The following is a 21,760-nucleotide window of genomic DNA, read 5'->3' as shown; positions in this document are numbered from 1 at the left end:
ACTCCTCTTTTCTTCCCAAGTATTATTTAAAGCTTGTAATTTAATTTCATTATAATTATTTTTAATAATTCATTTAACTATATTCAAGTCTCACTTCAATTGATTACGAATTTCATTGTAATATTTACAAGATGAATCAAGTCTCTTGGCTTTTGTGAAAATACCTCAAAGAAATTGCTTGTAGCCTTTTTCTGAACTATATTAGTACATGTGCATTTGCAGTACTCAAGTTAGATCACAAGAGACATAAGAATCAGTTTCATTGGCCAGTATACATGGACTCATTTCATGCATCAGCGGTCATGGTAAATGGAAATCAAATTGATAGAAAAACTCCTTTGTATTTATTTTTTTCTCACACTAAATATAAGCCATAAAAATTGATAGAAAAACTCGTTATCTAGCTAACCCATCAAAAATCATACTAATTTTTCAGCAAATCCCAAAGCTCATGGTGAGAAACAGAAAGGAAAGTAAGAAGTAGAAAAAATGAATTGCAAGATTCGTTAACACAACAGAAAATATTGTTTCATCAGAATACAAGGCACTTGGATAAAACTTGATCATTCATCAAGTAGCATCAGTGTAGAGGATGAGATTATAAATTCACTGCAATCTCTCTCCACATTTGACATAGGATTGAAAAGAGAGACGTCGCAAAAGGAATGTCTACTGCCGGTGCTTTGGCGCAGAACGCCTTTGTCTCTTGTACATCTTATGGCCATCCTCTTTAACTGAGACTGGCTCAGTATGGGTAACTTGGGACTCACCCTCAAGTGAAGGTTTAAGGGCTGATTTGTCTATAGCATTCGGGTCAGGTGAACTCACAACTGTTTCAAGTGTTTGACTTGAATCATCAGTGGCATGCCCCTTCCTTTTACCTCCAGCACCAATTACCACTTCATCAGAAACCATACGTAAAGTTGGATTTTGATGCTTTGGTGAAGACAATTCAGAAATATTTGTATCACCCTGCAGAATGGAGTGCTTCGTGTCTTCCTCTGCAGGGGTACTAGAGCCTGATGGTATTGGAATCTCAGGATGAGAGGGCACCAATACATGAGGCTCAGAGATGGACTGGTCATCAGGTTTATTAACCTCAGTTTCCACCTCCTCATGGTCTGGATGGACAGGTGACAAATTAGGCTCCTGCAATGGACGCTGACAGGCATTGGGATCAATCAAAGAAGCGGGACGAATTTTGTTCGAATTGGCAGGGTCAATATGATCTAGCTTTATTGGAGTCTGTACATCTTCTGATAAGGTATGGTCAGGCATTGGGATCCTCTGTTCTCCTTCAATGGATGCTGACAGGCATTGGGATCCTCTGTTCACTTCTTCTCCTGTGTTCTGTGCTGCAGTATCTGCAGATTCTGTTAGCAATGGCCCAGTATCCCCCAAAAAATTGGTTTCTGTACCCGTTGAAAGAATTTGTTTTTCATTGACTGATGCTACACATGGTAGATCTAGCACAGATGGGTGGACACAGGATGGTGAAGCTTCTCTACTTCCAGTTATGGTATCCAACTCTATCATCTCGGACTGTAAGCTGTCTTGTAGTTCTGGCAATGGGGAGTAGCTTGAGAATGGCGTAACCAACGGTTCAACATCCTGTCCAGAAATATCATGGGGGAGTGAAGGGGAACCATCAGGTCCCAATGAAACAGACGGTGTTGGGGATGATGGTCCAGAGGTATATGGATAATATGAATTGGCCCCTGCACTTCCACCACCGAAAGATCCACTCATTCCACCTCTCCTCCTCGGCTTGCAACGTTTCGTTTTAGGGCCAACCAGAACCATATCCCGCGTTGATAGTGTGGCCTGGTTTTCATTACTCATTCTCAAAGCAACGGAACAAATACCTTGAATCTTGACAAGGGCCTCAAATATTGGATTTGTAGTTTCTGTACAATTTAAGGAGGATGAGAAAATTCATGCATTGCTTCAAACAATGAGGCGCTAAGAATGTATTATTTTCAGGTGTATAAAAATTCAATGTGAAAATGTAAAAATTTAGAGAACGGTGAACAGGCAACCTCACCCGTGGCTTCAGGATCCAATTTCATTGCACTTTGATCCGTTATATCCAGGTATTCAGGTGCACTCAGGGAAGAATCCCATGTCTGAGGCGTATCTGGGAGTTCAAGATTTGAGGATAGCGTAGAGTGAGACATTGCCAATGAGGTAGAAAACATTCCCGGCACGTTTAAACATCTTTTACGGCTCTCAGCCAATAATCCACCAGCATACCCACCCCTTTTTTTTGGTCTGCCTCTCTGTCCTCTAGGCGGAATAAATTGAGTTGCAGCTTGAGATGGTGCACAAAAATCCGGGCGAACAGTGAGACGATGATCCTCATGAGCCACCCTCAGAGAGTATTCACATATATCCTGGATTTCCTTAAGGACATGTTCCCCTAAGGCCTCAAGGCCTTTGTGCATGGCATCACTAGCACGATGGTATATTTTTTGCAAGCTCTGTGCCTGGACACATTGACAAACTATAATATCAACACTATCATAAAAACAACGTGATAGGAACATGGTCATCAATGAGATCAAAGTAATTTACCATTGCCTCCATTGCCCCTCCAACCCCCTGGTATCCTGTATTTGGTCGAGAAGCAGGATTACCAATCAACAACCGAGTAATCTGCCTGTACCATATCATGTATGGATCACTCTGATCTATTGGAGACTCAATGGGAGGTGCATATACAATGCGAGCACAGCGGTCTGTCCACATATCAACAAATTGCCTGTGATGTTGGGCCCAATCATAATTCTGTCTCCCACGACGATCAGTCAAATGGATGTCTGGGATTGTGTCACAAACTGCAGGAATGGTTTGTTGCTGCCCAAATTGACGCAAGACACGGTCGGGATGGTGGAATTCAACCACATCGAAACAAATGAGAGGAGACACTGTCTGCCAAATTCTTCTTCCAGACAGGCAATAATCTGGGAGACTGGCCAATACCTCAACAGGATATGGGTCCCATACAAACTAAAACACGAAATGGCCCTCAAATACTAGATATGAAACTCAGTATAAACTGTGTGTTATCTTGCAGGTAAATGCAAATACGGAAAAATAATAACCTGGTCATCCTTCATATTGTCTAGCTGGTCTCTATATAAGACTAGTACATGTGTGCCAACACTCTCGAGCTTGAAACCGACATTCCACCTGCAAGCAACAAATATTTACCATAAAACCAAGATATTGAGAATCGGATGAGAAATGTGGTCCGAATATTTTCACTGATACCTAGAACCATAGGGGGCTGCAGGCGAAGGGTACTCTCCTGAAACCCTATCAGGTGATGTATGCTCTCGTGGTGCTATTCTCCCAGGACGGACAAAAGGCACTCTCTCCCATGCCCATATCTGATTAATAATCATGAAGACCAAATATCTCTCTATGTTCAGTTTTGTTTATTCAGCTATTAAACACCAATGTAAACAAGGAACTATCTGCACAAGGCTAGCCATACCTGCAGAAGTACAAGTGGACCACATATATCTGATGTCTCAGGTTTTGTTGCCCGGCACAAAGCACGGTAAAGACAAGCAAGGACAGCGCTACCCCAGCTTAGCCTACCAGCTGATTCAAAATCCCTAAGGAGTGGCAAGTACATCAACTTGACCTTATTATTGGACATGTCTGACAACAACTGTCCTCCAAGCAACTGCAAAATGTATGCTCTAGCATAAAACTTCACAGTATCCTCCGATGCACCATCAGGCAGTGTTTTAAATCTCTCCTGTAAGCATCGAATCTTAAGACGGCCACGATCAAAATCCTCTGGAGGCGGTCTAAATCCCAATAGCTCATTACAAACGTCCTGCCACTCATCCATTGACCGATTGGTATCAACACCTGTAATAGGTTCACCATCTACTGGGAGACCCCATAACACAGAAATATCCTGCAGTGTTACAGTAGTCTCACCAACTGGTAAATGGAAAGTATGTGTCTCTGGTCGCCATCTCTCAACCAATGCAGTGATCAAAGCATGATCCAGCCTTATACGACCAGCCATGTAAACCCCATAAAAACCTGCTTTCAGCATCATTTGCTGCACACGAGGATCCAAGCCACCCAAGCGCCAAAAGTGTCCATCACATCTCCTGCATGTCAGAGGCTCAAAGTCCTGACCATTCCATATATCTGTAGATCGGTGATGATCTTGTAAGGTAAGTACAGAGTCATCAATGGGTCCAGGATGCAATGTGTGACCAAGTCCAGCATCCATATTTCCTCGAGCGCCTATATGGAGAGTTACAGATAACAATAACAGAATTAACTACTGATGAGCTTGGCATGCTTCCATGTCACTAAAGCAACAAAGTATAAAATAAACATAAAATATATATGCAAATAAGTAAATAAAAAAAATCGTACTTCTCAGAAAATGTGTCCTCTGGACCTTGAATACTTACATGCTGTAGATTCATGAAACAAAATGAAGTTCTTATTTCTGCAATTGTCAGTCCTAATCAACTCTGTCATCTTTACCTAAATACGAAACCTCATTAATCCATCCTCAAGGCAAGACAAGAATATCAAATTCTGGTCCTTTTATCGAGAAAGAGAAGGGGTGAGGATGAGAACGAGGGACAGTTGGAAACTTTTAAAAGTTACTGATGATATTTCGCCTGTGCGCCTGCTTCTACAAGCAACAGGGTTCAGATGAAATGGGATTTTAGCAGAATAAATAATAGCAAGGAGATTTCTTTCGGAAGAAGAACAAAAAAGTGTGACTGTGTCAGGATTTAGGGAATAGCTACAGAGGAACTAATAGGACCAATCAAGCTCCATGAAAATTTGTTTAAGCCCGAGAACTGGAGTAACAGACAATCACGAGGTTAAATTTAGTGCTTATTTGCCAATGACAGTAGTTTTACCATTATCCTCTAACCAGAAGAGTATCTTTCATGCACACGCATAATTTTTCAACTTCAAAGATACAATTACACTTTCATTCCTCTTAGTAGTTTACTCATTTTTTTTCGTTTTTCGAAGATTTTCAATATCAGACAACGGTAAAACTTCCAAAGAACTATCATCAATTCATTATCTGCCCGTGAAAATTTTGGGAGATAGTAAAAAAAGTTAGAGCCAAAATTCAGTTATTGTTAATTTCCTCTTTATCTTCGTCATCACAATGAAGGTACAAGATAAACCAGAAGGCATGTCCATTACAACTTTCAAATACAAAGAGGACTTAAATGTAAAAAAAGAAAAAGTCATAACAACCAGCTTCATGCCTTGTGATTATATGATTTACCTCCAGTTATTAAATGCTTTGATATTTACACGAACAATTAACAAAAAACACAACCACATTATGAGAACAATCAATCCGAACGGCATCAGTTTCCCGGTGAAAGATACACCAAACATCATACCATTTGAAAAATTCCCCAAATCACAGATAAAGAAGAACTCTTACCTCGTAACGAAGACCCACAAGCTCCAGTATCTCCACAGCACAAAACTCGAACACTCGAATCACTCAGACAAAAACAAACTAAATGTACGCGCAACCGCGTATGGAACTATCGTAACCCAAGAAAAAACCAAATCTTTAGAAGAATAAACAATAAAAATTAATGGGTTTTGAACAACAAAAGAAAAAAAGGAGGGAAGAGAAAGAGCGAGTGCGTGCAATTCCAACGGCTATTCAAATCGGTGTTCTGCGCGAAAGATCTCCATTAGAAACGCGACTTCGATTGTCTTGCACGTTTTGGAAAAGATAAAGTTGCTAGGGTTTTTGTATTGTAAGCGTCCCCATTTGTTGACAGATCCGCGATTTGCTTCTCATCTTCCTCCAAATATTAAATATATATTCCCCTATTACTTGGAATTATTTCTAAATACATACATATGTATATTATATACATACTGTAAATATATTGTAAACAAATTTCAGTAATTTGTTTTCAAATTTCAAATTCATTATAGATTACGAAAAAATGCGTCCAGTTTTCAAAAGTAAGTCGTATCCGTATTCATGATTCAAACAATTATGATATGATACAATATAATATATGAAATTAAGTCGTATCTATATTCACGATTCGAACAATTATGATATAAATACAGTATAATATGCAACATCTGAATATAGATTTTCTACTATATATGTAAGAATTATATAAAATGATTTTGAATGAACTATTCGCCTGCTAACGGATATATACAACGGGTAATTTTTAATTAATTAAAAATTAAAAGGTGTGAAACAAAAAACTATTTTATTTGATTTTAAAATAGTATATATTTTATTTTAATAAAAAAACTCTTCTTTTAGGTCTTTTTCTTATTTTATTTTAAAACTGTCAATAAAAATATTATATAGTAACTAAAATTTTGCAATCTAAACAACAAAGGGCATAATATTTTGCTTATATTACCCCCACAAAACCACCTCATATGCCACCTTCCATTTGCACCACTTGACTTGTATTTTTCACCAAGTCTATAAAATCAAAGCAAAATTGCTCCATATATCACCACTTACATCTAAGACATTTGTAAGTTGACACACAGGCAAACAAATTCAAAGAGAATATAAAAGGTTGGAGATGGAACAAACTGGCAGGTCTAATGTATGCCATCCCGGTTCAACGAGAGCAACAAATTTTGGTAAATTTCTAAACCATTTAGTGTAATTTTTGTTCGAGTTTTTATTTTTATCAAATGAAAAGGTTCGATGTGAAATTATGTATGTTTGGATAGGTAAATTTCATAGTAAAAGCATACTTATATTTAATATTTTTTAAAAAAATAATATTTTGGTTTGAAAACTGCTAAAAAAATCTTTCAAAGTCAGAAGCAAGGCTTATAACGTCTGTTTTAGTTTTTTTTTTTAAAAAAAAACAATTTTTTGCTTCTCGATTAAAAAACTGAAAATATATGTTTTTTTATACATCCAAATATTAAAATTGTTTCTCATTGTTTTAAATACTTAAATAAATGAATAAAAATGTTTCTCATTTTTTAAAATACTTAGATAATGAAGCTCAATGAAAATTTTCTCAAATTGTCTGCTTATATATATTTCATATGGATCTATATATTAAATAGAGCATTGAATTTTTCTTTTTTTTTTTAAGAATGATTTACCATATTTCGTAAAATAAATTTTGGGTTTTATTTCAATATACGAAATCGACTTTTCAAGCTGATTTGTTATAATTTTTAAGTGAAGAAAATCGAATTAATTTACTTAAATAGTTACTTTGTTCTGTCCCCGCATGTCCCATATCCAAATTTGTTCTTTTGGGCCACATCTTAAAAAAATTTCAAAAAGTGGACTGGTATTTGTACATTAAATGTGGGCCACCAAAAGCCCATTTCCTGAGAGAACAATTTTCAAATGGGCCATTTCGGTAAATATTCTTTCAGACTTATTAGTTAGTCGAGAGGCTTCCGGCTCGAGGGACATTGCGATCGATACTAATCATGTAAGCTTTAACCAACCACTCAAACGTAGCCCGGACGAATACCTGCCGATCCCAAATGTGATTAAAATCATGCGCCAAGTCCTTCCTCCACATGTGAAAATCTTAGACGACTCGAAAGAGATGATACAAGAGTGCGTCTCCGAATTTATTGCCTTTGTTACGAGAGCGGCTAATGAAAAATGTCATGGAGATTGTCGCAGAATCATTAAGCCCGAGGACATACTGTCGGCACTTGGATCAGTAGGGTTTGATGATTATGTCGAACCTCTCGCTATTTTCTTAAAGAAATATCGGAGTGATTCTCAAGTTAACGTGACTCATCTCCAATCTTTTTCGATGCCCAAAATTCCAGAGGCAGTGAACCTCATTCCTCATCCTCAGTCTGAATCTACTATTTTCGTGTCCGATACTCATGTGATTCAACCAACAATAGAGTTTGGCCATGCAACGCCCTTAACATCCACATTAGATCAGGCTAATGCAGATGAATTGGCAAAAATTCTAGACTACTTAACAAAGGATCAAAGGCGATCAAGGTGAAAATCTTTACAACAGTTCACCTTAGAATAAACCACTTGATTGAAATATATGAGTTGCATGGAATACTTTATATATATATTTGGCATAAAATTTTTGCCTCTTAGATTGTCGAATTACTTAATAAGCCAGAACAAAATATCGCGCTTTGGATTTGAATGGTATTTTGTATTCCATCGAGTTTATTTGAAAAGCCTGTCGAGATCCAGAATCATCAATTTATCATTTTCAGTAGATCTTGAAACTTGTAAAATCTGAATATTTATGTTTCTAAAAAATCGAATATTTTGAGTGAAAAAATATAAGGAAAAACTTATCAGAGACGGTCTCACGGTCGTATTTTGTGAGACAGATCTCTTATTTGAATTATCCATGAAAAAGTATTACTTTTTAAGCTAAAAGTATTACTTTTTATTGTGAATGTTTATAAAAAAAATCGATTATTTTGAGTGAAAAAATATAAGCAAAAAATTGTGTGAGACGGTCTCATGGGTCGTATTTTGTGATACATATATCTTATTTGAGTCATCCATGAAAAGTATTACTTTTTTATGCTAAGAGTATTATTTTTTATCGTGAATATCGGTAGGGTTGACACGTCTCACATATAAAGATTCGTGAGACTATTTCACAAGAGATCTACTCAAAATATAATATTTATGCGTCCGTACCATTATGTGTTAGGTTTCAAATTTTTATACAAATAATTTATTTTTCCCTCGCACTAGAATGCCAAATTAAAAGATAGTATGATAAATTAGTTATAATAAATATTAGAAATCCCAATGTTCTTAAGCAATATAATAGAAAACTGTAATTAAACGGTATTCTTTTCTAAGTTTTAAAATAAAATGACGAACAAAATTTATTTTTCTTTGTTCGATAATATATTAATCACTTATCCATAGGCGTTGAGATGCTATCTTAATTTAAAATCAATAACACAATAAAGACATTCAACGATGATTGTTTGTATAAGTCGAAAAACAATATAAACAATGCATAATAATTAGAAGACGAATAGATAAATAAATGATAACCTACACATATAATGATTGTCGGAAATTCAATGGTATAAATATTTGACAATAACAACAACAATAATATTAACTAAACTAATTTATTATTGGCAAAAACTATTGTAAGACGGTCTCACGGATCAATTTCGTGGGTCGAATATCTTATTTGAGTCATCTATGAAAAAGTATTACTTTTTATTATGAATATAAGTAGGACTGACCCGTCTCACAGATAATGATTCGTGAGATCGTCTCACAAGAGACTTTGTTGGGTGAAATAATTGTCCCTGCTTGGTAGAGTGATCAAACCGTGGTGTTTGAGTTGCTGTGCGGTTTAAAAGATTTGAGTTGCACAATTACTACTAGCTATAACTTTTGGTAAAGCGGCAAGCGCCCGGTCCTACAATTGGTATTAGAGTCAAGGTCACGAGTTCGATTCTCATTGATTGCAAAGAGTGCAATTATTGGGAGGGAGATTGTTGGGTGCAATAATTGTCCCTGCTTGGTAGAGCGATCGAACCGTGGTGTTTGAGTTGCTGTGCGGTTTAAAAGATTTGAATTGCACAATTACTACTAACTATAGCTTTTGATAAAGCGACAAGCTCTCAGTCTTACATACTTACTTTTTATTATTTGCATGAATAAAATACCAATAAAAATTTATAGACAATAACATGATTGTTACACAGGAGAAGACAACTACGAAATGATAAGGTTCACTGAAGCCAGGCATTATATAAAAATTAATCTTCATTAACTAAAAAGAAATGTTAGAGAATTTGGACCATATGTCCATTAGCCCAATTAAAGTTTAGACAACATTTGAAAACCAAAATTAAAGATAGAGTGGACCACAAAAATGATAATGGAAAGAAGGGGAAAACGATATTTTCGCAAAATTCGTATTCACTTTAATTAACTATGGTTGATTGAAAAAAAAAACGATGTAAAATTAATATCATGTTAGATCTCGTATTTTTAAAAAATCAGGCATAAAATTTATTGTTAGAGAATAAATGTGTATGAAATGAAATTAAATAAAATAATCTATACTAACTATAAATATATGAGTTGAATTGTGAATTTACTTGGTTACCCTTTCACTTACTTGGTTATCCTTTCACTCACTATTACTTCATTAATGTTTTATTTATTTTTTTAAGTGAAATATTAGTTTGAATTGTTAATTTACTTATTTAATCTTTATCACCATTACTTCATTAATATTTTATTTATTTATTTAGGTGGCTTTTCAATTTTCTGATATAAAGATTGATATTGAAAATAAAAATAACTTTATTTCATTATTTTAGTTGAATCAACGACATTACTTGATTAACCTTTCACTTACTTGGTTACCCTTTCACTCACTATTACTTCATTAATGTTTTATTTATTTATTTAAGTGAAATATGAGTTTGAATTGTTAATTTACTTATTTAATCTTTAATTCACCATTACTTCATTAATGTTTTATTTATTTATTTAGGTGACTTTTCAATTTTCTGATATAAAGATTGATATTGAAAATAAAAATAACTTTATTTCATTATTTTAGTTGAATCAACGACAAATATTACAAACACATTAATATGATACTTTATTTTATTTTTAATTTCATAAATTGTGATATTTAATTAATGTCTTAATACACATATCAAACTTACACTTTTCTACAAGTGTCATTGAAAACATGTCAGAAAATGTCATTTTTATGGTACTTTTCCAATGAAAATAGGAATTGAGACCATGTAGATTCTATATGCTCTTTTGTAAATTTTTCTTATATTTTATTTGTCGTATAATTTGATTAGTTTTATTTATTTCAACTAAACAAAGAAATTAATGATAACTTATAACATTTTTATGGTACTTTTTCAATGAAAATAGGAATTGAGACCATGTAGATTATATATGCTCTTTTGCAATTTTTTTTATATTTTTTTTGTCGTATAATTTGATTAGCTTGATTTATTCAACTAGACAGAGAAATTAATGATAACTTATGTCATTTTTATGGTACTTTTCCAATAAAAATAGACATTGAGACCATGTAGATTCTATATGCTCTTTTGTAAATTTTTATTATATTTTATTTGTCGTATAATTTGATTAGTTTGATTTATTTCAACTAGACTGAGAAATTAATGATAACTTATGTCATTTTTATGCTACTTTTCCAATAAAAATAGACATTGAGACCATGTAGATTCTATATGCTCTTTTGTAAATTTTTCTTATATTTTATTTGTCGTATAATTTGATTAGTTTGATTTATTTCAACTAGACTGAGAAATTAATGATAACTTATGTCATTTTTATGGTAATTTTCCAATAAAAATAGACATTGAGACCATGTAGATTCTATATGCTCTTTTGCAAATTTTTCTTATATTTTATTAGTCGTATAATTTGATTAGTTTGATTTATTTCAACTAGACTGAGAAATTAATGATAACTTATGTCATTTTTATGGTACTTTTCCAATAAAAATAGACATTGAGACCATGTAGATTCTATATGCTCTTTTGTAAATTTTTATTATATTTTATTTGTCGTATAATTTGATTAGTTTGATTTATTTCAACTAGACTGAGAAATTAATGATAACTTATGTCATTTTTATGGTACTTTTCCAATAAAAATAGACATTGAGACCATGTAGATTCTATATGCTCTTTTGCAAATTTTTCTAATATTTTATTTACAATATAATTTGATTATTTTGAATTATTTCAACTTTATTGATAGAAAAAGAAATTAATAAGAAATTAAAAAGAATAAAAATTACTTGATACTTTTGTATTAAATTTATCAGATAATCCTCATAATTTTTTTAATTAAAATAATCCTTATAATAAATATGAATTACAGTGCTAATTTATTATCATTGGTTAGAAATTAAAATTTTAATATATGATATTTATAAACTGAATGTTACGTATATGTGTTTTACTACACATATTTATTTGATTGATATTATTTTAAAATTTTATTTAACATAAAATTATTAATCATCAATATTAATTTTCAGATTAACCATTCTGATATAAACTAACTATGTATAATATATATTCTAAAAAAGAAGAAAGTTAACAAAATTCGCAAGGAGTTAAAAGTTAGCAAGAATAAAATTGATATTTAACTTAATAACAAGTTTAGGGGTTTTATTTTAACAGCATTATGATAATTTAGTTAATTAAGAGAATTTTATTTGACAATAGCTATATGCACTTCATTTAAATATATTGGGATTTTCGTTTTAGTAATATTTACTATTCTATTAATTATTTTTTTATTTTTTTTCCATTGTGGATAATATTTGGATGAAAAATATCTTTGTTAATTTCATAGAGATGTCATTATGTTATAATCACGCGAATTAAAAAATGTTATATAAATAAATGAATATATTTGATTTATCGTCATCATTTATTTTTATTTATTGTGTTTTGATATATTTAGATTAATAAATACTCATAAACAATATGTTATTTAAACGATTTTAAAAATTATCTAAATCTCGTTATTATATTTTTCATTATTAGTCAGCGCTACGTGCATCGCATGTAATCATTCCTAGTATATAAAAATATATATGTATGAAATGAAATTAAAAAGACGAGGAGGCCCAACTTCCAAGTTTCAAGCATGAGGGACAGCTTGAACAGTTGGAGGTCCACATGTTTATTCAGACCTTTGTGTAAGTGACAAAATACATTGATATTATTGAACGTGTAAAGAGACTGCATTGGTATCGGCGTAGCCGCGGGCCCAGGCCAGTCTCCCACTCAAGGGGCAAGAGTCAATGCTCATCTCTCTCTCTTTCTTTCAGCACTCTCAAAGCTTTTTCTTTCACTTTTTCCTCCATTATTTACTACACACTACTTGTTTTACGGAAGAGGAAAAGAGGTGGGTTTGAGTCATTCTATTGTTTTATTGTGTGTGCAGTTGAGGGCCTTCGTTTGATAAAACTATGTGAGCTGCTAAAGTTTCGATCTTTGTGACTTCAGGTTGCGTCTTTTTGGGTTGGCCGCTTTTTTTGCTTTGCTTTTGAACTCATCCAGTGGTCTTCTTGGTGGGTTTTGCTTCTTTGCGTCTCACTGGGTTTCTTGGTTTAATTTGTGAGATTTTGAGGGGGTTTGGTGGATCCATCTCGGTGGGTTTTTACATGGAAGTGGTGGGTCATCGGTCAAGATCTGTGTGTTTTTCATGAACCTTTCCTTTTTGTTTCTCGCTGTTTTTATCCTTTATTTATGCTCATCTTCTGGTATGTGGTAGGCTTTGACTGTGAAGCGTGTTTGAGGGACTGCATTTTGTTTTGCTGGTTAATTGAGTCTCTTTCTTTGCTATTCAGTGGTGGTTTGGAGAATATCTACTTTCCTGTTTAAAAATTTGATTTCTTGAGGTGATATGATTGTATTTTGAGGCATCAGTTGATGGCAAGTTAGATGCTTTGTTACTTTTATGCACATTGTGTGGATCTGCGGCTGCATGGAAATTTACTTCCTGGCCTCTTTAACTTCATCGAGTTTTATTTTTGGGGAGGAGAAATATGAACTATGCTCCCTGCTACCCTTTCGTCACCAGATGTCGATTGATTTTTTTTTTTCGGGTTATGCCAAAGATCTGTATGGTATCTATATGGACTTTGCTCCCTGTTTTACCCTTTGTTCAAATTTCACCCAACTTTAGTTAGATTTGTTGTGCTCTCCACATTATTTATCTTTTGCATTGTCTTGTGGCTAAACTGCAGATGTGGATGCAATTGTAAATGACGACGCCTGATTATGGTATTGGATGGGGATACGCTTTTGTTTGGTTTTAAGAGTCTGATTAATTTACGGAGTCTGTAATCTTTGTAATGGCTTCTGGTTCTTGCACAAAGGATTCCTCAGTAAAGCATAGCAAAACTAATGGAGGGCAAGTCATTGAAGGAAATCCTCGGAAGGCTTGTCCCATCCCAGATCCCAAATTAGGAAAATTAGACCCCTCTGCAAAAGAAGTGCCTAGAACTGTAAAAAATTCTGCCTCAAAGGACTTTACCACTGAAACTTTATTAGAAACAAAGTCGGTTAGTTCCTTAGTTGGTGAAGTGGATTCAAACTTACATTTGGGTAGCTCAAAACAAGTGCAAACACTCAACCGCGATAAGAAAACATCTGATGATGCTGAAAAAATAAAGAATCTTGCCGCGTCTACCAAAGTTTCGGATGGAGAGCATGGTGTTACAAAAGCTAATGGCGGTGCTAAGAATATTGATCGGAACGATTTTGTCGAGAGTGGCAAGAGCAGTCTGTGCAGGGGTAGCACAAGCACAGACATAAGTGATGAAAGTTCTTGCAGCAGCTTCAGTAGCAGTGTTAACAAACCACACAAGGCAAATGATCTAAGGTGGGAAGCAATACAGGCTGTTCGTACAAAGGATGGGGTATTGGATCTGAGGCACTTCAGACTACTTAAGAAATTGGGCTGTGGCGACATTGGAAGTGTCTATCTATCTGAGTTATGTGGTACTAAGTGTTACTTTGCAATGAAGGTAATGGATAAAGCGTCACTGGCTAGTCGGAAGAAACTGTTGCGTGCCCAGACAGAAAGAGAAATATTGCAGTCTCTAGATCATCCCTTTCTCCCAACCCTATACTCGCATTTTGAAACAGAAAAATTTTCATGTTTAGTGATGGAGTTTTGTCCTGGTGGTGATTTGCATACGCTACGACAGAGGCAACCGGGAAAGCATTTTTCTGAACAAGCTGTTAAGTATGCCCCTTTCTTGACTTCAGTCTCCATATTATATTATTGTTGTTGTTTGGTTTCTTAGAGATGCAGCATTTATTTTCTTGAACTGCAAAAAATTATGTTGTCGTTGTTTGAAAATGTTGAGCTTCTTTGATTGATCTTAGTTGTGATTCAACAAGCATTTGGCCTCAAAGTGTTCCTGTACGCCAGTTCTAAATACTGCATTACTGAGAAGCACAGGACAAAATTACATTATTATAAATTTGCATATAAAACTTGATATTTTTTTTTTCGATTTGCATTTGATGAGGGCGCTAAGAACCACTTCATTGGCTGCTCATACTTGGGTGGCCCCACTCCCTCCAAACTGTTTACATTTAATTAAAAATCCTATGTTCTTTAAGTTTCCCAGTTAGCAATATTTTGGGGCACTTACATTGATGCATTTACTTATAGATCACTTTTCTGGTTTGGAATATTTTCTTATTTGTAATTTTGCGTACAGGTTTTATGTAGCAGAGATCCTTCTGTCTTTGGAATATCTCCACATGCTCGGCATTGTCTACCGTGACCTAAAACCAGAAAACGTGCTCGTGAGGGATGATGGGCATATAATGTTATCAGATTTCGATCTTTCTCTTCGCTGTTCTGTCAGCCCAACTTTGATCAAGTCCTCGTCGCTTGAAGCGGAGCCCCTTCGTAAAGACCCCGTTTATTGTGTCCAACCAGCTTGCATCGAGCCATCTTGTATCCAGCCATCATGTATAGTCCCGACAACATGTTTTGGTCCTCGTTTATTTTCGAGCAAATCAAAGAAAGAAAGGAAGCCCAAAATTGAAACTGGCAACCAAGTAAGCCCTTTACCGGAGCTCATTGCCGAACCAACAGACGCACGCTCAATGTCCTTTGTGGGCACCCACGAGTACTTGGCACCTGAAATCATTAAAGGTGAAGGGCATGGCAGTGCTGTCGACTGGTGGACATTTGGGATTTTTTTATACGAATTATTGTTCGGTAAGACCCCTTTTAAGGGATCAGGTAACCGAGCCACTCTTTTCAACGTAGTAGGCCAGCCCTTGCGTTTTCCAGAATCGCCAGTAGTTAGTTTTGCGGTAAGAGATCTTATAAGAGGATTACTAGTGAAAGAGCCACAGCATAGGTTGGGGTACAAACGTGGAGCAACAGAAGTGAAGCAGCATCCCTTCTTTGAAGGTGTGAATTGGGCTCTAATTCGCTGTGCAAGTCCCCCAGACGTCCCTAGACCGTTCGAGATCGAGAAAATTGCTGGCCCTCCGGCACCAGCTGGTGTAAAAGTTGCCCCTTCAGCTATCTCTTCTCAGCAGAGTACTACTAATAACTATTTGGAATTTGATTTCTTTTAGTTGTTTTTTTTTTTGGCACTTGAGCCGCTGTTTACTTTCAGTAAACTAGAAATATGAATTTTTTTCAAGCATTTGTGAGAACTTCAAGTAAATGTTGGTGCTTGCATTATTGCTATGCAAATGTTATGATTCTGTTGACATCCACCCATAAATATATCAATCAAGCGGTAATTTATTTCATGTATGATTCAAGAAACTAAAAAACATGTTCTAGTTGGACGTGGCAGCAATTTACGGTGTCCGCCTGTCCGGAAAAGAACACAAATGCGGTGAACGTGGATCGAACACGTGACCTTCAGATCTTCAGTCGGACCCTCTCCCAAATGAGCTATCCCCGCAAATTAAGTTTTGAAACCGTGCAATGTTGAGTAATATAAACCGAACTTTTAAATGAAGCTAACTTTTGCTTTTTCTTGAAAAATGGTCACTTTTTCCACATTCCTTTTCCATTAGACATTAAATCTTTTAAAGAATGAAGTGCCCATTACTCAAAAATGACAATCCGACCAAAAAGAAAGGGGGTAAGTTAAAGGAGGTTCAGTAGTGTGACCCTTCATTCACCCAAATATCATGCACCATGTTGCATTTTTGGCACAATAATATGTATATACATGTGGAATCGATTAATGAATATTGACCACCATTACCTTAATTAATTGGCAAAAACAAAACAAAAAAAATGATTATACAAAAGCATGTGAATGCGGAATAAAGCCTGACACCTCAGAAGATTCTCCAAGATAATAAAGAAATAAATAGTTAATCTTTTGAATAATGAAGCTGATACATGTTAAAATAGTGTTTAGCATCTTTTGATGGAGGAAAACAACATGCTCAACACTTTGCCTTTTGCGTCTTTTCATGCCCCTCCACGACTTTTTGGTAAATTTCAAGAATATTCAACTCCAAATTATATTTTTAGAGATTGTAAATACTCTCTAAGTAATAAATTCGAGCAGATCCATAAATTTAGTCACAATATCACTTACTTTATTCTGATATTGTAAAATTTAACATTTTCCCAAAATTCGTATATATATATTTTTTGAATTTTTCTATTTTATTTGATACCTTATGGAAAAGCTAAATATGCTTGTGAATGTATACAGATTATTCCTTTTTTTTTTCTTTCTATTGCCGCGAACTTGCTTTTCATCTGTGGACTTCTTCTATTACCAATAAAATTTCAAGACAAAAAAATCCTCCTACATATAATATAAGGCATAAAATACCATAATATGTACAAATTTGCAATTTTATCAGAATTTGGAAGTTATTATTTTCTTTTTTTTTTTATTACAACCGATGGAGTTTTTCGAATCCTTTTATTTATTTCATTTTGGGCTGATTGTATGGACTTCCTTGAACTTCACAAACTTCTTATCTGGGTCAACAATTGGGCCCACACAATCTGAAATCTGTGTCCAGTATGTTAGCCCTTTATGTTCGTCCAATATAAGACCAGAAATAAATAAAAATAAAATGGAAAGACAAAAAAAAAAAAAAAAAAAAAAGAAAANGGAAAAGACAAGAAAATCATTAAAATGGCAAGGTGTCCTGTCGACTCTCTATCTTTGATAGTGTCCCATACTTAATAAATTATCATCAATTGGTTAGCTGCGTCCAATAAATTAAATCTGACATTTTTTTCAATTTATAATTNTATTAAATATCTTATCCTAGCAATATTTTATGCTGCAAGACATTCGAGTTTATATTCGATTCCATCTTTGGTATTGTCATTAGTAGACTAGATTTTGATTGGAATCAGACATATCACATATCTATATTTGTGAAATGAGTCGACTCAATCTATATTTAAATTGAGAAATCATATTTTTGATATGAAAATAAAATTTTTCATGAGTCGAGTCGGATAAGAAATCCGTCATAAAATTAACTCGTGACGATGTCATACGAGTTTTTTGTGTTTTAAATGTTTCTTGTCTATTATTTTCACCATATGTTTTTAAAGTATAACATTTTCCATGAATATAGAAATTCACAAAAACTCATATAGAAAGCATCACACAATCCGATTTTGTGAGACATATCCCATATACGATCCGACTTATGAAAATTTATTATTTTTTTATGCCAAAAATATTATTTTCAATCTAATTATTGATCGAATCGATTCGTCTCATGAATATAAATCCGTGAAATCATCTCACAATAGAATAACTATATAAATTAATGTTAAAAAGATAGAAATAGTTAAAAACAAACTATATATATTGGACAGATACACAATATTTAGGAGAGTGCTAAATCACGGTTTTTTTTGGGTCAAAACTGAGGTAATTTTCCGTAATAATATAAAGAAACCAAAAGTAAATAAAATTTCCGATTGTTATTTAGTGAAGTTCATAGGACACGAGTACTGCCAGTTCTTCAACGTCATACAAAGTCAAGCAGATCCCAAAACATGGCAAGTATATAATTACTGTGGAATCGTTCTGGGTCGGTGAGTATTAAGTCTAAATAACTATACTTGGAAACAATCGGCCAAAGATATTCTTTATTCCAATCACGTGATTAAAAAATTTTGCTTTTGTGTTTTCTTTTCTTTCAAATTGTGAAGGAGAAGAATTGGACATCTATAAAAGATCCAAGAAAGGTAGTGTCTTTTTCTTCAGAAGGAGGTTTGTTTCAAGGGAAAAAAAGCCCGCATTTTCACAAAAACCACACGGTATTGTGAGAAAAGCCCACCCATCATCACGAGGGAACTACGGTGAAAATTCGAAATCTGGTCTGAATCTATCTGCTAGGTGTACGTGATGAAGGAAAGCACAATGATGTTCATAACGGAAGATATGATCAAACAGTTTCAAATTTTGGTGGAAAAACGTCAGTTTCTCTAGTTGTCTTGCTAAATAATGTTCCATTGGTTGATCGTTGGATCTGCCGCTTGCTGATGTTTTCATGTTTTTAATGCAGTTGATGAGCCACTGAAGAAAACTTTCCAGGTGATTTTTGCTACCCATTTGTTATGTTTTTCGAGTGAATATTCTGGAAAAGTTTGATTTTCGATGTACCCAAATTTTTGTACGTGTTTCATTCTAAAGAGTGTTAATTTGTGTTTTGAATGAGTGTTGGTTGCTAAGCATATTATTTTTCTGATTGTGGCTGGAGATAATGTAATGGACAAAATAGTCATGCTTCTGATTTAAGTTCTTGAACAATGGAAATTGTTTGTGATCTGGTTTTAGGATATTTAGAGCTGAGTTTCCTTTGCTCCTTGCTTTTTCTTTCTTTCTGAAATTTCTTCCTGGGTTTTTACTGTTATTCAAGTAGTATTTATTGTTCTTATTTAAGTCAAGATTCATTTTAGAACCATGAGAAGAAAAGCGGTGCTTTCTTGAATTCACTGGACTTGTTCATGCATCATCTTCACGTCTTTTATCAGGTTTAACTTGATCTGTTCAGTTATCCTGATCCCCAAATTATCTGATGTAACTTACAGTTTCTCATTTTGTCATCGTCGAAATTGGAGTTTCAGTACATCGACTTGATGGAAGCTTGCCTTTTATTTTCTATGCACACGTTCATGGTCAATGTGAAATGAGTGCAATTAGATAGTTGTTATTTTCATTTGCAGAATATGCATCTAGGGTATCAAAGGGAGACTTTGGTGAGGTTTCTCATGGCAAGGGATGGAAATGTATTGATTGCGCATAAAATGGTTAGTTGCAAATTGGCTGGAATCCATTTAAAGTGGCCATTCTCAGTAGTTCTTAACAGTAGTCATATTTTTCAGCTTACTGACTGTCTAAACTGGAGGATACAAAATGAAATTGACTGCACATTGAGGGTTTGTTTTTGAATTTTATCTTCATTGGAACCTTGCATCGCGATTTTCTTTTTCCCTGCTGATAGGGTTGGTTGCTTTTGTAGAAACCAATTGTCCCTAGTGACATGTATAGAGCAATAAGGAATTCTCAGCTTGTGGGAATGCCTGGATACACAAAAGAGGTTCCTCTTTTGGCTATACGTCTTATTAGAACATTGTTATTTTTTCTCCATGGATTATTTATTGAAGTTTCAGCAACAATGCCATAATACAATAAACATTCATTGTCATATTGTTCTTTCATAGGGTCTTCCAGTCATTGCCGTTGGTGTTGGTCTCAGCACGTATGACAAAGCATCCGTAAGTTACAAGCCATGAACGTCGCGTAAAGCAGGAAACTTTGCAGCTCTTGCAAATATGCAAAATTAAGTTCTTTATTGTGGAAACTATTGTCAAGATTTTATGCTCAATAATTCTTGGCTTTCTCCATTCCAGATTCATTATTATGTTCAATCACATATCCAAATGAATGAATACAGAGATCGTGTTATACTGGTTAGCTTCAGAATCTACTGCCCTTCAATGTTTATAAAATGTTGTTGCTATTTATTAGCTAGTTGACTTACTCAAGCTCATGTTGTATAGCCTTCTGCAACGAAAAAATTTGGACGGTATATTGGCACATGTATAAAGATTTTGGACATGACCAGTTTAAAGCTCGCTGCCTTGAATCAAATTAAGGTGTCGTAACTATTTCCTTTTTCTTTCTTTTTTTTATGGAGCCATCACTCATTGTATTTCGCACTCTGTGAACCACTCTCTCATTTCTTGGACTAACATACATTTCTTGGCAGTTATTGTCTGCGATATCAACTATTGACGACCTGAACTATCCAGAGAAGACAGATACTTATTACATAGTCAATGCCCCATACATATTTACAGCTTGTTGGAAGGTTTGCGCTGAAGCATGCCTTCAGTTTATGTCAAATAATATGCAACATTAATCTGATAATTTTCTGCTGCTACAGGTTGTTAAACCTCTTCTGCATGAGAGAACTAGGAAGAAAGTGCAGATTCTTTCAGGATCCGGAAGGGACGAACTGTTAAAGGTAGGCCTCTCTTCTGGTCTATGAGTATAGACAAGAGAAATCAGTGGCGGAAGGAGGGGGTGTGTTGGTAGGGTTGGTAATTAGACTGCCTTTACATTTTCCCTGTACATGCATATTTTTCCCCAGTAGTAATATAAAACACAAGATTTCATCCAGGAAACTCCCATCATTCAACTTTTACCATTGCGACGTGTGCAGATTATGGATTATGAGTCTCTCCCACATTTTTGCCGAGGGGAAGGGTCAGGGTCGTCCAAACATGCCAGAAACGGAATGGTTAGTGACTGCTTTTCATTGGACCATCCGTTTCATCAGCAGCTATACAACTATGTCAGAGAGCAAGCCAAACTGGTGGATTTAGTCACTCCAGTCAGACACGGTTCATTCCATGTGGACTTTCCTGAGCCTGATCCAGTAGACATCAAGATTGCTCAAACTATTAAAAGTGAATTTCAAAGACTTGGGCAGCAAAATGCGGTTGCACACTCATTGCAAGAGCTTAAAATTACTGGGGAGTGAAGCCAGATGAAGCTTACATGCATCCGATGCCTTTTATTTTCAGTGAATTAACTAATTTCAAATTCGCACGTATCTGTCACTAATTAGCACAAAGCATAAGATATTATCAAAGCAAAATGATTTATCTTTCAAGCCAATTTATGGCAACAATATATAAAGTTATCTTATATACTGTACAAAA

The 21,760-nt window shown here is 34.6% G+C and overlaps 3 protein-coding genes across 7 annotated transcripts; 2 read left to right on the top strand and 1 right to left on the bottom strand.

The window, feature by feature from the left end:
• Positions 1–483: 483 nt before the first annotated feature.
• Positions 484–5,830, bottom strand: LOC140987870 (uncharacterized). Its single transcript, XM_073456585.1, has 7 exons — positions 5,462–5,830; positions 3,500–4,275; positions 3,274–3,392; positions 3,105–3,192; positions 2,575–3,009; positions 2,045–2,486; positions 484–1,907 (listed from the first exon to the last, which is right to left on the bottom strand). The coding sequence occupies exons 2-7, from the start codon at positions 4,259–4,261 to the stop codon at positions 670–672; spliced, it is 3,084 nt and encodes a 1,027-aa protein (XP_073312686.1). The 5' UTR covers positions 4,262–4,275; positions 5,462–5,830; the 3' UTR covers positions 484–669.
• A 6,946-nt stretch (positions 5,831–12,776) lies between these two features.
• Positions 12,777–16,291, top strand: LOC140987810 (serine/threonine-protein kinase D6PKL2-like). 5 transcript variants are annotated; one of them, XM_073456475.1, is made up of 4 exons: positions 12,824–12,946; positions 13,048–13,112; positions 13,791–14,794; positions 15,279–16,291. In XM_073456475.1, exons 3-4 carry the CDS (start codon positions 13,899–13,901, stop codon positions 16,153–16,155), a joined length of 1,773 nt encoding a protein of 590 aa, XP_073312576.1. In that variant the 5' UTR covers positions 12,824–12,946; positions 13,048–13,112; positions 13,791–13,898; the 3' UTR covers positions 16,156–16,291. The 5 variants fall into 5 exon arrangements, with proteins under 5 accessions (XP_073312575.1, XP_073312576.1, XP_073312574.1 ...); XM_073456474.1 differs by lacking the exon at positions 13,048–13,112 and having other exon boundaries at positions 12,777–12,946; XM_073456473.1 differs by lacking the exon at positions 13,048–13,112 and having other exon boundaries at positions 12,860–13,047.
• Positions 16,292–18,484: 2,193 nt separating this feature from the next.
• On the top strand, positions 18,485–21,727 carry LOC140987550 (SEC14 cytosolic factor-like). The gene is made up of 12 exons (XM_073456101.1): positions 18,485–18,622; positions 18,740–19,005; positions 19,096–19,124; positions 19,757–19,840; positions 19,916–19,969; positions 20,053–20,130; positions 20,255–20,308; positions 20,444–20,503; positions 20,594–20,689; positions 20,803–20,904; positions 20,980–21,060; positions 21,259–21,727. Exons 2-12 carry the CDS (start codon positions 18,936–18,938, stop codon positions 21,577–21,579), a joined length of 1,029 nt encoding a protein of 342 aa, XP_073312202.1. The 5' UTR covers positions 18,485–18,622; positions 18,740–18,935; the 3' UTR covers positions 21,580–21,727.
• The last annotated feature ends 33 nt before the right edge of the window (positions 21,728–21,760 follow it).

Source organism: Primulina huaijiensis, chromosome 11 (assembly GCF_012295235.1).
Source record: "Primulina huaijiensis isolate GDHJ02 chromosome 11, ASM1229523v2, whole genome shotgun sequence".
NCBI lineage: Eukaryota > Viridiplantae > Streptophyta > Magnoliopsida > Lamiales > Gesneriaceae > Primulina > Primulina huaijiensis.
Note: the sequence above shows the minus strand (reverse complement) of the source record. Positions and strands in the feature narration are given on the sequence as shown.

Coding starts and splice junctions, on each gene's coding strand:
- LOC140987870 (XM_073456585.1), bottom strand. CDS start 4,261: ATGGATGCTGGACTTGGTCACACATTGCATCCTGGACCCATTGATGAC. Junction 2,487..2,574: donor GAGGGGCAATGGAGGCAATG/GTAAATTACTTT, acceptor CAATGTGTCCAG/GCACAGAGCTTGCAAAAAAT. Junction 1,908..2,044: donor ATTGGATCCTGAAGCCACGG/GTGAGGTTGCCT, acceptor TAAATTGTACAG/AAACTACAAATCCAATATTT.
- LOC140987550 (XM_073456101.1), top strand. CDS start 18,936: ATGAAGGAAAGCACAATGATGTTCATAACGGAAGATATGATCAAACAG. Junction 19,841..19,915: donor TATTGATTGCGCATAAAATG/GTTAGTTGCAAA, acceptor CATATTTTTCAG/CTTACTGACTGTCTAAACTG. Junction 19,970..20,052: donor AAATTGACTGCACATTGAGG/GTTTGTTTTTGA, acceptor TTGCTTTTGTAG/AAACCAATTGTCCCTAGTGA.
- LOC140987810 (XM_073456474.1), top strand. CDS start 13,899: ATGGCTTCTGGTTCTTGCACAAAGGATTCCTCAGTAAAGCATAGCAAA. Junction 14,795..15,278: donor TTTTCTGAACAAGCTGTTAA/GTATGCCCCTTT, acceptor TTTTGCGTACAG/GTTTTATGTAGCAGAGATCC.